The 14,528-nt window shown below is 44.0% G+C and overlaps 1 protein-coding gene across 1 annotated transcript; it reads right to left on the bottom strand.

Annotated features, from left to right (window-relative positions):
- Positions 1 to 646: 646 nt before the first annotated feature.
- Positions 647 to 13,707, bottom strand: LSM11 (LSM11, U7 small nuclear RNA associated). The gene is made up of 4 exons (XM_081036147.1): positions 13,263 to 13,707; positions 8,164 to 8,303; positions 6,205 to 6,288; positions 647 to 5,756 (listed from the first exon to the last, which is right to left on the bottom strand). Exons 1-4 carry the CDS (start codon positions 13,699 to 13,701, stop codon positions 5,346 to 5,348), a joined length of 1,074 nt encoding a protein of 357 aa, XP_080892273.1. The 5' UTR covers positions 13,702 to 13,707; the 3' UTR covers positions 647 to 5,345.
- Positions 13,708 to 14,528: the final 821 nt, after the last annotated feature.

The raw sequence follows: 14,528 nt of genomic DNA, 5'->3' as shown, positions 1-14,528 counted from the left end.
TTCCCATATGTCAGCTGAGCCCAACTTATTAACATATTCTTTGACAGTGGGGAATTGGGTCTTGACAGTTCACTTGAGGTTTCCCTCTCTAAGAATCAGTGTGATTTTTGTGTGTCCACCTTACCAGTTCTGGAAGCACACAGAGGAGATCAAGTAATCAATGTGGCAAATCTTTGGGCAGCTCAACTGCTTGTACATGCACAGAGGAAAGCTGGTGGCAAATTCAGATACTTCTGGAAGCAGGGAGGATCAATTCGTCAGATGTGGTAAAACACTGAGGGGAGCAGTCAATAGTGATCTCAGCAGATCATGAAGACAGTGGATTAATGCCAGTGAGTTATTAGGTGGAATGAATTCACAGGGCAATTCCCATTGCTTGAGGCTTCTAGAAGAGGTAACTCACAATGTGAGCGAAGATTCTTTTCTAAGCATGCACTTCAAATAGACTTGGAAGAACAAAGCTCCTTCAAGGACAGGGATCTAGGTGTGTGTGCTTTGGTAAAGAAAAGACCCAAGTTACAACAATGAGATTGCAGAGGCTTGAGATATTTTAACTTTCTAGATAGGTGTCTTCACTTGATAATAGACTCTTCTGCCTTCTCTCCTCCACTCCCCAAAATCAGCAGAGACAAAGCAGGCAGTGCATTAATGCAATCATATTTATTACGGTTTCCACACTCCCATATGACACATATGTAAAGCAGAACATTGCAAACTTAAGTTACTAGCAGCAATCCTCTGTAAACAGGAAGGGGTTAGGTCAACTTAACAATAGGAGTAATTTTAAGACAAGATTACAAGTCATGGTTTTTCTTTTAGCAGCCGATATATGAATAGAGAAACTACAAATTCATAGAGTCATCCAGGTTTAGCCTTGTCTAAAAACACACTAATAAGTCATGGTGCAGAGGGCTATCCCCAGGGTAGCCCAGAAGGCTAATGAACATCTTTAGATGTCAGCAGGAAATAAGTATATCACTTTTCAAGACATTGCTTACTATCTGCTTTACTATCTGGAAAATAGAAAAAGAACTGGACAGCTGCCCTAGAACCTAGTTCACACATAATTCAGCTAGATAATCATTGTTTAAATAACATCCCTTAAAAATTTTTAACACATTTTTCCCCCATTGCTCTAAACATAACATCAGATATAACATCAGACATTTGCTCCAAAGGACTAAAAATCAAAAGCAATTGCAACGTATTGGGAATAGCTTTTATAGCTTTCCTGAGAGACAGTTCCCATCTTTTCAGAGAGTGTTTTTAAAGAAGCACTAACTCTGCTTACTTATCAAACTACTTTATATTATAAATAAATAAAAGACCAACTGAAGGTCTCTGGTGTACTTATTTTTTCCCCTAGATCTCTGAACCATCCAAAGCGATTTCTTGAGAGAGATCTTTCATTTTTATTACAGGAGTGCAAGAGAACTTACAAACATTTGAAAAATACTCAAATCACTGAGAGTAAAGAAGGCCCAACCCTTCTTTAGAGCCCAGGAAACTGTGACAGGAACCCCACAGGCTTATCTTAAATCCATCAACTCAATTTGCCAGAAAGTAATAACAGACAACCCACCTTTGCAACACAGGCCCAGATAAGATATTTTTTTGCTTTAGAATCATTAAGAAAAGCCTTCTGAGAGGTATTGCCCCCCAAAAATACAGGATGATGAACAGAAGTTACTGAAAAGGGCTCGACTGCATTCCACATCTGGCCCAGGAAAAGAAAAATTACAACAGTTGCAAAACCATAATATTTAGACCACGATATTCTTACATAACCTTGACCTTCTCACAGCAAGCATTTCGTTCATTAAAAAAATATATACATAAAGGATTGAAAAGCTTTGGGCAGCATCAGTGACAGCTAGCTGTCTTTGAATAATTTTAATGCTTTTCCTAAAGGCAAAATTTAGACAAAATTTAAAGAAGTAATTTACAGAATCTATTCTATTTCATTTTACCTATGTCAGCTGTTACAGGAATAGTGCAAACTGAAAATACAAATATCTACTCTTCATCAAGTTCAGTTTCTAATTTTTCTCGAGGGACAGAAGCGGTACAGCTACATTTCTTCAAGGCTTCTGAGGATTAAAGGCAGCCCACAGCTCCTGACCTGACAATCTCTAAAGGTGCTCCGGACTATTTCACCATGAAAATAGGTAGAGCCCCTCTTGATCCATTTAACAACTCATAGCAAGGCTTCCTATGCACCTAGACGTTAATGTTAATATTTTCTAAGCTTTCTGACATGATAGGCACCATGCACAGAGAGCAGGGTACTGAATAGACACTGTTAACTCTGGCTAACAATCTCACCAACGGCCCACCTCTGTCATAAGATGATCTCTGAAAGGAAGCACAAATGCTTCCCAAATACTAGAATGAACAACCTAAAGTGCTAGTTCTCCTAGCAATCATTCTGGGTGTGAAACCATACCTTCCATTTCTCAATCCCTTGTTCTTATCTAACGCAGCTGGAAACTCCTGAGAAGACTTCAACAAGTACACAGGTATGCCCTGTGAAGTATCTGGAAAACACGCCCACATGTTTATAGATTACTTTGAAGAACCAAAGTTGGATGTTCAAAAATAAGTACTGTTCCTACCAAGTTTCCCAAACCCAAATTCTTGGACAATACTAGCAACCAGTTTTGTTGCATTTCAGCTGCTGAGGGTCCCCCTCAGGTGAGCTGTTGGGGGGCCTCCAGGACTACCATTCTAGCTGTTAATTTCCCCTTTTCTCTTTTTCTCCTGAGGAAGACTTCAGTTATTTCCATAGCAACTCTAATGTCCTAAATGATCACATTTTTGGACAGTATATACATTGGAACTATTTGTTCTTCCTTATGAAAAATTTCTCCAATAATAAAAAGGCAATGATTTTTAAAAATTGACTTCTCTAAAAAATTATCATGCTTTGTACAACAAATTAGCACACATTTACTAGATAGTTCATTCATTCCAGAATCACTGTCCAAACCAAACAAATAAATGGGTGCATAAGACAGATCACATACAATTTTAAAATAATTTTCAGAGCCAGAATTGTTATGTTGGGTAGAAAAGTAGTGAATCAATCTTTATATGGATATATGAAAATTATATGCAAACACGAAAACCAGCACGTGTTTAAAACAAATCAGGTTAAATTTAATCAGGCAATAGAATGAATGGAAATTCATTCATTTCTTTTTATTCCAAATTTCTACTTTAGCAGGAAAAATCTAGTATCCAATTCAGCTTCTAACTGAGGGACAAGAGGGAACAGCCAAACGGGAGACTGGAAAGAGGCAGAGGCAGGGGTGCCTGATTATTAAACAAGATAACTAATAATTGGGGAACTGAGATTTTAGACACTATTTAGAAGATTGGCAGATTTCACGTTTGTGACCTGGAGCCTCTCTAAATGCTTAGTGCATCTGTTCTGGCTCTAAAAAGTATATTTAAAACGCATTTTAAATAAAAACAAAACAATTTCCGCGAATTCCCCTTTGGGGATGTGTCACTTTTAGATGCTCCTTCTCCCTTTGGTACTATCATATAAACCCCTGAAAAGTTCAGGGAAATTCTTTCTGATAATGATCAGAAAAGAGTGGAGGCTGGGATGTAGGGGGCACAGCAAAGAAATGTTACTCTCCTTGAAGATATTCTTCTGAAACTTCCATTGTCCCTTAGAAGAAAGGAATGGAATATGGAAAATAGTTCCTGAAGATATTACTACCTTCTGATACAGTAAGATCATAATTATGACACCTACAGAGATTACTTTCTTATGTAGCACCTGCCTTGCTACTAAGACAGAGTTTTTACCAAACTATGAAACAGGGTTAGTAAAAATTACTCATGGCACTTAAACATGTCAAGAAACTTTAAAATGCCTCCCTAAAATTCTTTGTCTCAGTACCCCTGTGAGGTAGGTGTCTGATGGGAGAAACTGAGGCACAGAGGGGTTAAGTCTGCTCTCCTTTCGTTATATGGTGAACCAGTGACGCAGCCGGTAGAAGGAGCAGGCATCCGAGCTCTATAAACTTTCTTCACCCTGCTCTCAGAGGGCTTCTCTAAGTTACACAACAAATATGATAGGGGGGGGGATTTTTCTTTTCACGCATTTTAACTAGTTAGCTATTTCTTATTCTCACTTTGAACATGAATTAGCTAAACTAAAACCAAATATAAACTAACAAAACAAAACAAAATCAATGTTGACTAACAGTCTGTGTCAAGACAGTCAATTCTGCATTGGTGACTGAAAAAGCGTATACTATGATTCAAGTAGTATCAGAGAGTGCTATGGCGTTCGTGTTACTGAAGCCAGCCGGTGAGCAGTGTCCCTTCCAGCCACCAGCCACTACAGTTTATGAGAATCTCTTTGGCCTGACCAAGAGAATAACACCATTCTGAAAGATATTCTACACAAGGCCAGCCCTGCCTGGAAAGAGGACTCTCCGCTGTGTGATGCATGTGTTATAGAGCTCATGCAGAACTCTTTGAAGCCAGACATGAAGGTCACAGTCTCCTGCCATAAAACTCACAGGACAGATCATAGAGGGGCAATACACAAGGTACATGCACTAGCACCATGCCACAGAAGTCAGAGAGAAGTACAAGAAGCCACCACACGAGCGTCTTATAGTCCGATCTGGTATGCCATTCACATAAGCTACTTCTGGTAAAGGGAGACCGCTGAGGTCCCATATGCCTTTCCATAGTGAGAGGGATGTAAACAGGCATTCATTGCTGGCTGTTTTGGGCATACCAGCTATTCAAAACTCACGCTTACATAAATTGGTAGCTTTCTTAGATCTTATAGATATCCGAAGGTAACAGATTATATTTCTTAAACAAGAAAGAATGGTACAGAGAAAAATTCAATGGTCAGTTACAAGATGTGGGTGCAGGGCTCCAGGGCAATTTATACTGCTACTCTTTGAATCACATTCATGAGTACTCAGGGCACTAGCTTTTAGAAATGAGATCGTTCTCATTTCCTCCCACACACTATTGAGTCTATGGAGTGAATTCAATTCAAACCATGACCCCTGATTCAAATGGAAGATCTTATATTTGGCTTGAGCGTCTGAAGCAGACCATGATACCAGATGAGACGTGTGCAGCTTTTGCCTTTATATTAATGTGAACACCCACCCTCCCCAAGGCCTGTCTCCCCTTGAGGGAGTTCATCTTGCAGAGAGCCCAAGCCTGGCTCTCTCCTCAGCACATGCAGTACCAGAGGGAATCATTACAACTCAGGGTTTCACTGGGATACTAGGACACAGCATAGCAGCGATTCATGCATTTTATTTCTAAAAACCAAAGCTGAAGTGAGGCTGAGCTAATCACTGTGCAAGATGAACCAGCAGGACATTCTCACCTCGAATGAAAATCTGATTTATATGTCTAGTGAATACCTGCTGGTAGTCCACTTTGGGCTTTCGTTTTTTCTTACGGGGCTGGCCCCTGGAAAGGGTGGTAGCTCTGGAAAAGGTCCCCCCTGCACTAGACCCCTCTGTCTGCACAGTCCTCCCTGACAGCTCTGACCTGGACTCCTCCCTTGTAGATGCCTGCAGGGAAGAAGGGACGGAGCGTGAATGCTTGCGTGAGCCCCGGTCAGTGTCTCCTCTTCCCCACACTGAAGCTACCTTCCAAGTGGATGTCTGGGAGTATCTGGACAGAGTGGAGTCTTCAACTGCAGACTTAGAATCTGCTTCCTTCTTGGAGGAATCTTGAAGTTTTAGCCGATCAAATAGCTATAAGGAAGGCAATAACAAATACTAGCATTCAACATCGCTCTTTCGATATACAGAAAGAAGACCAGATTCCTTAGCTATGCTCTGAGGACTACTTGCTTTGTAAATTTTAAAAAGTTAGTAATACATTTTCTATTTCCAGCCATAACTCAGATAAAACAGTATGTCAAGAGAAGGTGCATATTTCTACAGTATAAAATGGAAAGACTTTTAAGCCTTTATAAGAGATAATTTGTTGCTCAAACAATACACAGGTCAGAAGCAGGGACTCATTTGAAACTAGCTAGGTGCATGAGAAGAGAAACTAATGAAGACCTTGGTCCAGGCAAACCTGGCTGGCAGCACTAGGGCTTCCCCACTAGGAAACCCCGGTCACTGCACTCAGTGATCCTAATTCCTCAAGCTAAAAGCATGCTGGGTACTCAGGAAGTCAGGAGAAACCGCCTACCCTCGTGAGAGTCAATGAAGAATCCCGCTCATATGCTTTGCCCAGCACAGGCTTTCGGTACGTCTCATCCACATCAGTAAGTGCCTAGAGAAACAGTTCAAAGGGGGGAAAAATGAGGCGGAGTTAAAAATATTATTCTTAGAGCTTTCAGGAAAAATTTTTAAAGGCAAAGTAACAGCTAATTGTAGAAAACTAAACTTAACAGGTGACTCAGCTGTTGGGCAGAAAACAATGGTAATACCTGGCACCCTCTGAGCACAGCCATGTGAAAGACAAGTCTCTCTGTGGCAAGGCGCCTTTACAACTGCATCATACAAGTTCTTAAACTTCAGTGTATATATATCTAGGAAGCTTATTAAAATATAAATCCAAGGCGACTCTCCTAGAGATTCAGATGCAGTAAATCTGGGATGAATAGCAGGAACTTTCTGTGTTAACGAGAAACCGCAGGTGATTCTGATGTAGGAAGGCCTTAAATCACCCTTTAAGAAACACTATTGCTTCTTTTCCCTTTCCAGTTTCTGACAGCAATTAACAGAGATTGACCAGGATTACATACAGAATCACTGCTGAATTCTCATCACTGAGAGATCAACCTCACTGCTCAGCTGTTAGGATCAAATGAGATCGTGTACGAGAAAGTACTTTGAAAAGTGCAAATCACCATACAAATATAAGCTTTATTATTTATTACAGTATTATTTATTCATTACATTATTATTACCAACGTCATGAAATATGTTCTCTTAAATCCTTTTCCTTCAAAGGTAAAATCATAATAAAATGTTTTCTTACATTTTTAGAGGCGAGAAAACTGAGCCTCTGAGAAATAACTTGCCTAGAGTCACACAGCTACCAGGTATTAAAGCTAGGATTCAACTCCAGGTTTTCTGATTCCATGATGGTTGAAAACATGCTCTGTGAAGTCAGAAAGACCTGGGATACTGTCCTGGTACTTCCACTTACACAGTAACAGTGTGATCTGCACCAATCTTCCAAAATCTCTAGCCTCAATTCCTTCATTTGTGAAATGGAACAGTAATAGACCTACAGCTCATTCACTGAGATTATATAAAGTCCTTAGTGTAGTATCTGGCACATAACACATATTTAGTAAATATGAGCAACTATTATTATCCAGGGGAATGCATGGATGGAGATAAGGCACAGGGAAAAGGAAAGTTGAAGATGGGTGACATATGGAAAAGAAACATGGAAAGCCCCGGTGGCCGTTTTAACTGCTTCATATTACAGTTGTGTTATAATATGTCCCTTCTTTCCTACAAACATCTATAGTAAACAGGAAGCTCCTAGAAGGCTGGGGTGTGTGGCACACTCCTTTATAAGAAAACACCATGCCAAGTGTCTTCTTACTAGTATAGCTGTTTCCCCTCTATCCTTATCTATCTTTCCAAAAACAGTAGAGTGAAAGTTCTTTTCTGAAACTTCTGTACTTAGAATATGTCCAACCAAAGAGGGAAGTCAATAAGTATTTTTAACAGGAAATCAATACAAAATTACTAAACAATGAAATAAGTAATTTTCCCTGAAGGCTGGGTTTCCCAGCCCTGGCACTAATAACACTCTGGAGGGGGTAATTTTTGTTGTTGTGGGGCTGCTGTGTATTGTAAGACATGCAGTAGAAGCTCTAGCCTCTACGCACTAGGCGCCAGCAGCACCCTATCTCACAGTTGTGACATTCAAAAAAATATCCCCAGACGTTGCCAAATGTCCCTGGGAGGGAGAGAAGGGCAAAATTGGCCCACTGAAAGCCACAGCCTTAAGGAAAAGGAAGCAATAAAAACCTTTTTTGTTGTTGCCCAAGTGGGTGCAAAGATTCTAGTTCATCTGAGAGGTTATTCTGTAGGTTTCACTGAATAAGGTTACACAAATCCTTTAGACATATAAAAGATTTAATCTCTAAGAGCTTCGCCAGCCCCTTAAGAAAGACTTAATTACCATATTCCAGAACTTGTCAAATGCAACAAGGAAGCCTGTACAGACTCCCCGAAGTCCCTTGAAAGTGCGGATGTGAACATTCACCTTCACCCCTTCCCGGATACAACGATGGAGCTCACCCAGAGGGCTACCTTCGTGCACTGAAACAAGAAAAGAGTAATCAGTGTGGCATGAACATCTGCTCTTATTCGCAGAATTAACAACCAAGACCACCCAACCATCTCCAGCCACACAAGGCAACACGGTGTAGTGGCAACCTCCCAATGGGAGCAGGAAGGCCTAACGGGCAACTGGCTAGTACAGGCAACACACAGAAATGAGACAAGACTCCAGCAGAATGTGGATAAACCTTAATAGGAATAGCTATTATCCATGTTTCACTACCTGTATATCCTATCGTCTATGACGTCATTGATTCTAAGATGCACCCTCATTTAAAACCTTTTTGGGCAAAAAAGAAATAAATATCACATGAAATGTACACATCAGCAGCTGGGCTCTTCTCATTTCTGTGCCCTCTTAAGACAACTTTTTTTCAGGATAATTCTCATGAACCACATATCCAGCTTGAGCCTTCCAAAGAACCAAAAACCTTGTTCATATGTTTGAAGGCAACAAACTGTAACACATGTGCCATTAAACACATGTAATCCTCCAAGTGAAAACGGCCTTTGGGCACCCCAGTCTGAGCTACTCCGTGCACAAGCTCTCTAGAGTCACCAGTGCTTCAATGTACATCATCTTCCCACTCGGCGTGGGACACCTGGAGCTATTTCAGGCTCTGCGGGGGCCAGGCACCTACTGGGCATCTGGCTCCTGAGCCCGCCGATAGCACCATGTACACAGAGCAGTATGACCATTCACAAGTAGAAGGCTGGGATTATCATTTCAGTTTTTACTACAGTTAATTCTTTTTGTGAGAGCTTGAGGGCAGGGATGAATTTCATTTTTATTACTTCGTGTTAAATGAGCTTTCACAACATGCTGGCTATATTATATAGAATGTCTCAAAACAAAACAACACACATACATATACTCTCTTACACACTCTCACACTCATGCATGCACAGTCTGTCTTTCCCTCCCAAGTGTGCAATGCAAATTCTTTGGACATTATGCCACTGATAGTAAACAACAACAACAACAACAACAAATCACTCTGTTTTGTTTCTAGTGGCGTAAGAGAGAACAACAGTCAACAGTCCTGCACTTCAGTTTGGAAAACTAAGTTGGTTACTCTTACCTCCTTATTCCTCATTCATGGGTTGGCTTATAAATGATGGCAGTGATAAATTAATAAAAGAAAATACTCTTGGAAGAAAGTGAATTAGCAGATGAGACGTAAGAACTTATGTCAGATTGAAGATTCAGCAAGAAGGCACAGATAGAGCAGAGTGGCAGATACAGCAGCCTTGGAAAGGAACATGAGAACCTTGGTCTGACGTTCATCATCTACCCTTCCTCTAGCAATATTCTAAATTTCTTTGAACCTTTGATATATATAAGGTGTGTGTGTGTACATGTATCTGGATATGTGTTACAGACTGTGTTAAATCAAGCATCGTAAACAACTTTTAGGTCATTCTAATTAGTTGCATGACCTTAGTGAGTAACCCCAAACATATACCTGTTTCCACAAAGAGTAGACAGACCATTCTTTTTCTAACTTGAAAAAAAATAGGGGCACCACTTCTCCCTTCTGACCCCCCAAGTCCAAGAGAAAGGGCAAGCATGTATCTTAACAACAGTCTCTTATTATAATTAAAGAAATGGCAAATTTAGGTCTTTCAACTCCCACACTGTATCTTTCTCTTCCAAAGATTTAATAAGGTGTAATTCCAGGAAGCAGTTTTATTCTTGTGTGACCAAACATACAACACTAGCACCACCTATCAGAACAAACTGCCAAGGCAAAAATGAGCTCCACATTCTGAATCTCTTTCCAGCAATCTCTGTGACAAACTCCAAATGGATATAAGCCAGGCTTGTAAAAACTTAACATGACCAAAAAAAAAAAAAAGCCTTATTTTTACGAAACGTATTCTTCCAATCCCCGTCTCCACTGCCATTACACTTGGGCCACACACCCTTCTAAGTCCAGGTCATTTTTAATCCCACTCATTTCTCCCTGTTCATGGCCAGTCAATCACTAAATTCAGGCAATAGATTCTCAATAACGAATACTTTTCTCTTCCCACAACCGTCCAGAGCCTTATCAGATGATTGGTTTACAATGAGTCTCCCAGGTCCTTTCATTCACGTCAACAAATTCGTCATCATCACTGTCACTGTCGTTATTACCAATTACTGAGCCCTTGTATGGGCCAGGCCCTGGTAAGTGTAACTTTATGCACATTATTTTATTTAATTCTCACAACTCTAACACATAGGTACTACTATTTCACCTCTTTCTATAGATGAGGAAACAGAGACTCAGAAAGGTTTAAGTAATTTGCTCAGTTACTTACCTAGTAAACAGCTGAGCCAACAGTTAATACAGGCAGGTTACATACATCCTGACCTGGGGTTTTTAATTATGATGGTCTAAAAGTGACATTTAACATTCACCGAGAATTTCCCTATGTGCTAAAGCAGATTACTATTATAAATGCTTTAACTGTGTTAACTAATTTAAACCTCACAGCTATTGGTAGATTCTATTATTGTCCTGATTTCACAGGTGGGGAAACTGAGGCCCTAAAGAGTTTAAGTAACTTGCCTAAAGTAAAACAGCTAGAACATGGAGGAGCCAGTATTCAAACATAGACAGTTAAACCCCTGTGCTCTACATACATTTTACAACAAGAAACTTAGCTTCTAGAAACACTTGTCCTAAAAGTGCTTTTGCTTAAGAATATAGACCATAGTTCCCTCTCTATCATCACAAAGTCAAACAGAAGGTCTTTGGTTTGGCTCTTCAGTGCATTCTAGCAACAAATGCCTCTCTGGACTCAAATTCCATTCTCATTGCTCTGGGCACAAATCCTCTGCCTCACATATGTAGTAACCTCCACACACCAAACAAGCAAAGAAAAATTAGAATCTACTCTCTTTTTCCCTCTCCCGAGACCAGACATAACTATTAAGCACATAGGCCCTGGAGCTGGACAAACCTAGGATTCTCAGCTGCAAACTAACTAGTTATGTGACCCTGGGCAACAACAGATAACTGAGCCTCAGTTTCCTCATGTATAAAGTCATATCTAAGGGTAAAATTAGATATAATGTATCTGAAGGGCTTAGCAAAGGTTACAGCACATGTGCTTAATAGCAGTAGCTATAATTAGCAACAATAAAATTATCACCTGACTTACAAAGAAGCTTCAGAAAACTTTTTGTGGTGATGTAATTGTTCTGTATCTTGAATGTGGTGGTGATTTTAAGACTTTTTTTGGTCACCACTCACTTTACATATAGTATTTTACTGTATGTAACTTACACCTCAGTAGCCTGACTTTTAAATAATTAGTTAACCTCAACCATCCTTTTCCTTAACTTCAAGACTTAAAAGTTTACTCTTACAGGAACTCTTTCTTGCATAAATCTATCCTCAGCCACACTTCTGAATTTCTTTTTCGCTTTCTGAAGATCATCAGCTCTTTATGATGTCTATCCATGTCTATTATGCACCCAACTGTTTCCAACGGCATGGTTCAAATTTTCAGTGCTTAGGGCACATTCTCTGAGACCTTGACTCCAGGCATATATTCTACTGTGGGGTCAGCAAGGCTGGTCTTCACACTCCACCAAAACAACAGAGCAGAGTGACCCGTAAGTAAAGCTTAAACCACCCACCACGGAGAAAGATGTCTGTTCCTTGACAATCTCAATAGCAAAGCAATAACTGGCAAAATGAAAAATGCTACCGTCTGAGATTTGAAATGCATTTCAAAGATCTGATTGGCAAAAAGTAGAGGCAAAATAAGGTACCCCAGTCTGCTCTTCTTTTAGGAACATGGTACTCCATGTTTGTTTTACTGCTGGGCACGCAAGCTGGGGTGAGCCTGAAGCTTGGGCAGGGATGTTCTGGCACGGTACACGATCCCACCCACAGAGGCACTCCTACCAGCATACAGCTTTTCAGAAGACACACATGTCTTAATAAACACATGTCTAGGAATGAATCAAAATATGTCCTTGCTTAGCATAACCCTCCATTCCAAAGGTGGGGATTTAATAACTTCACAGTTTAGCTACCAGGATACAGATGCTCTGAATGGCTAAGTAGGTCATCGTGTGCAGGGGGCAGATGTCGGCACTGCTTGCAGAGAACAAAAGATAGAAGCCGGGGCTGTGTTCATGCCATTTATACAAGACCTAGCTCACACAGGAGCAACCTCTGCTGTTGACAGCTTTACTTGAAGGATCTATTAGGAGGCTCCACGAAATCCCCTAGCGCCATTTCCACCTTCCCAACTTAAAATAACCTGTGCCTATGGCAATAGGAGCCTGGCAGACACAGTCCTGCACCCCGCCTGCTAGAAGGGCGGGAGGGCAGTGTGTTTCGGTGGCATTTTGTGCCTGCTGCTCTAGCCCCGTGACTTGGTCGTGGGGACACGTGCGGATCAGGACCCTGCAGCCCTCGCGCTTACAGCACGGGGAGCCTGCGCTGCCACCCAACGTGCAGGGGTCCGAGCTCGTGTCTCCCGTGCTGCCTGATCAGCCCTCCCCACACTCCACGCCGGCACCCCCAAATCCCACGGACCGACACTCACTGTCCCGGCCCCGGCTGCGGTCCCCAAGCACCCCCATCAGCTCTGCAACGCCCCTCCGCGCCCCACCTCCCCCCGAAGCGCCCACCCCTGCAGGTCCCGCCCGCAGCTTGCGCAGCACCCCTCCCTGCACCTCGGCAGCCCTCGGACCCCCACCACCCGCAGACCCTCCCCGTGGCCCCGTGTGACCCCCACTGCTCGGGCAGGCCCTCCGTTCCCCAGGACGACCGACCCCGGGGCCCCATTTCTGCAGGGGGACCTCCCCACGGTCGCCGCGCCCCCCACCCCGCCAGGGCGCCCCGAGCCGCCGCCCGCCGCCCGCCGCCCGCCGCCCGCCGCGCAGAGGGCCGCTCCGGCTCTCGCCCCCGCCCCGCCGGCCGGACTCACGGGGCATTCGCGTGAGCACGTTGCGCGGCGCCTTCCTGCTCCGGCCCGGACCGCGCCGGCTCTCCCCGCCCGCGCCGTCCCCTTCTTTGACCACCATGAGACGGCGGAGGCGCTGGATGCGCTCGGGGTCCGGGGCGGGGGCGTCCGGGCGGCGACGGGTCCTGCCCGACGGCCCCGCGGCGGCAGGCGCCCCCGAGCCGGGGGCCGCGCCCTGCGCCCGCCCGCGCCTGGCGCCCCGGCACCCGGTCCTGAGGAAACTCTCGTACGCCGCGACGTTGTTGAAGCAGGGCGCGTTGGGGTAGGGGATGGGAGGCAGGCGGGGCGCGTACAGAGCCAGCAGCGGGTCGAAGCTGTCCGAGTTGACATCCAGCCGCGGGCTGGGCGGGCGCGCGGGGCTCCCGGCGCCGGGCGACCTCGCCCCCCGCTCCCGCTCCTCCATGTTTGAAAGGCCCGCAAGCGGAGGCCGATGGGAAGAAGGAGCGGAGCCGACAGAGGGCGGCACTGCGCAGCCGCGCCGCGGGGCCGCACTGCGCCGGCGCGGCCGCAGGGGGGCAGCAGCTGCCCGCGCGCAGTCCCGCCGGGGGCGTGCCCGTGGCAGCCACCAGCCGGGGCCCCCACCGGCTCGGCGCGCGGGTGACCGGTCAATGTGCTTCAATGCGGTGTTCCCCCGTCTATGCCATTACCACTTAGGGTGCTTGTTGTTACTCCAGGTAACCCGGGGTGGGGCCCGGGACCCGTAACCAACCCTCCAGGCGTTTCCTTTCTGGAGCGGCCACCTATCGACGCCCCCGGCGGGAAGCGGGCAAAGAATGTCCCAATTTGCTTTCATGCCGAGCACCACTGGGTTATCCCCTGGGGTTAACCTACCTGGGCTCAAATTATTTAGCGTCTCCGAGTCTTTACATTCTCATCTGAAATAGGACAGTACCTACCTCGCAGAATTGTCCTAAGGATGGATAGTGCCTGTAGAGCTTATAATAAATTGTTCTTGACTGTGAGCTAAGAGTAAGTGGACAATGAAACTAAGAATGGGTGGACCCCGGCCCTCCATTTCCTACGCCCTGTGCAAAAAGGAATTTGCATTAACACCGGGACCTTAGTAAGTCACTCTATCACTGATTTTCTGTGCTTTGTTAAGCAACTGGAGGAAAGGATCCAGCTCTTGGGAGACAGGAAGATGGAGGATTTACCAGACCTGGTTGTGCTTTATAGCCTCTGCTCATTAAAACGTTTTCGGTTTTTGACAGTAAGATGACAGTCTATACC

This window comes from Rhinolophus hipposideros, assembly GCF_964194185.1.
Source record: "Rhinolophus hipposideros genome assembly, chromosome: 23".
NCBI classification, from domain to species: Eukaryota; Metazoa; Chordata; class Mammalia; order Chiroptera; family Rhinolophidae; genus Rhinolophus; species Rhinolophus hipposideros.
This window is presented reverse-complemented; position numbering and strand designations above follow the sequence as displayed.

What these genes read in the sequence shown, in the direction of transcription:
- LSM11 (XM_081036147.1), bottom strand. Translation starts at nt 13,701, where the DNA reads ATGGAGGAGCGGGAGCGGGGGGCGAGGTCGCCCGGCGCCGGGAGCCCC. An exon ending in CGTGCTCACGCGAATGCCCC is followed by an intron (nt 8,304 to 13,262) that starts GTGAGTCCGGCC and finishes TTCTTGTTTCAG; the next exon opens with TGCACGAAGGTAGCCCTCTG. An exon ending in CTTCATTGACTCTCACGAGG is followed by an intron (nt 5,757 to 6,204) that starts GTAGGCGGTTTC and finishes CCTTCCTTATAG; the next exon opens with CTATTTGATCGGCTAAAACT.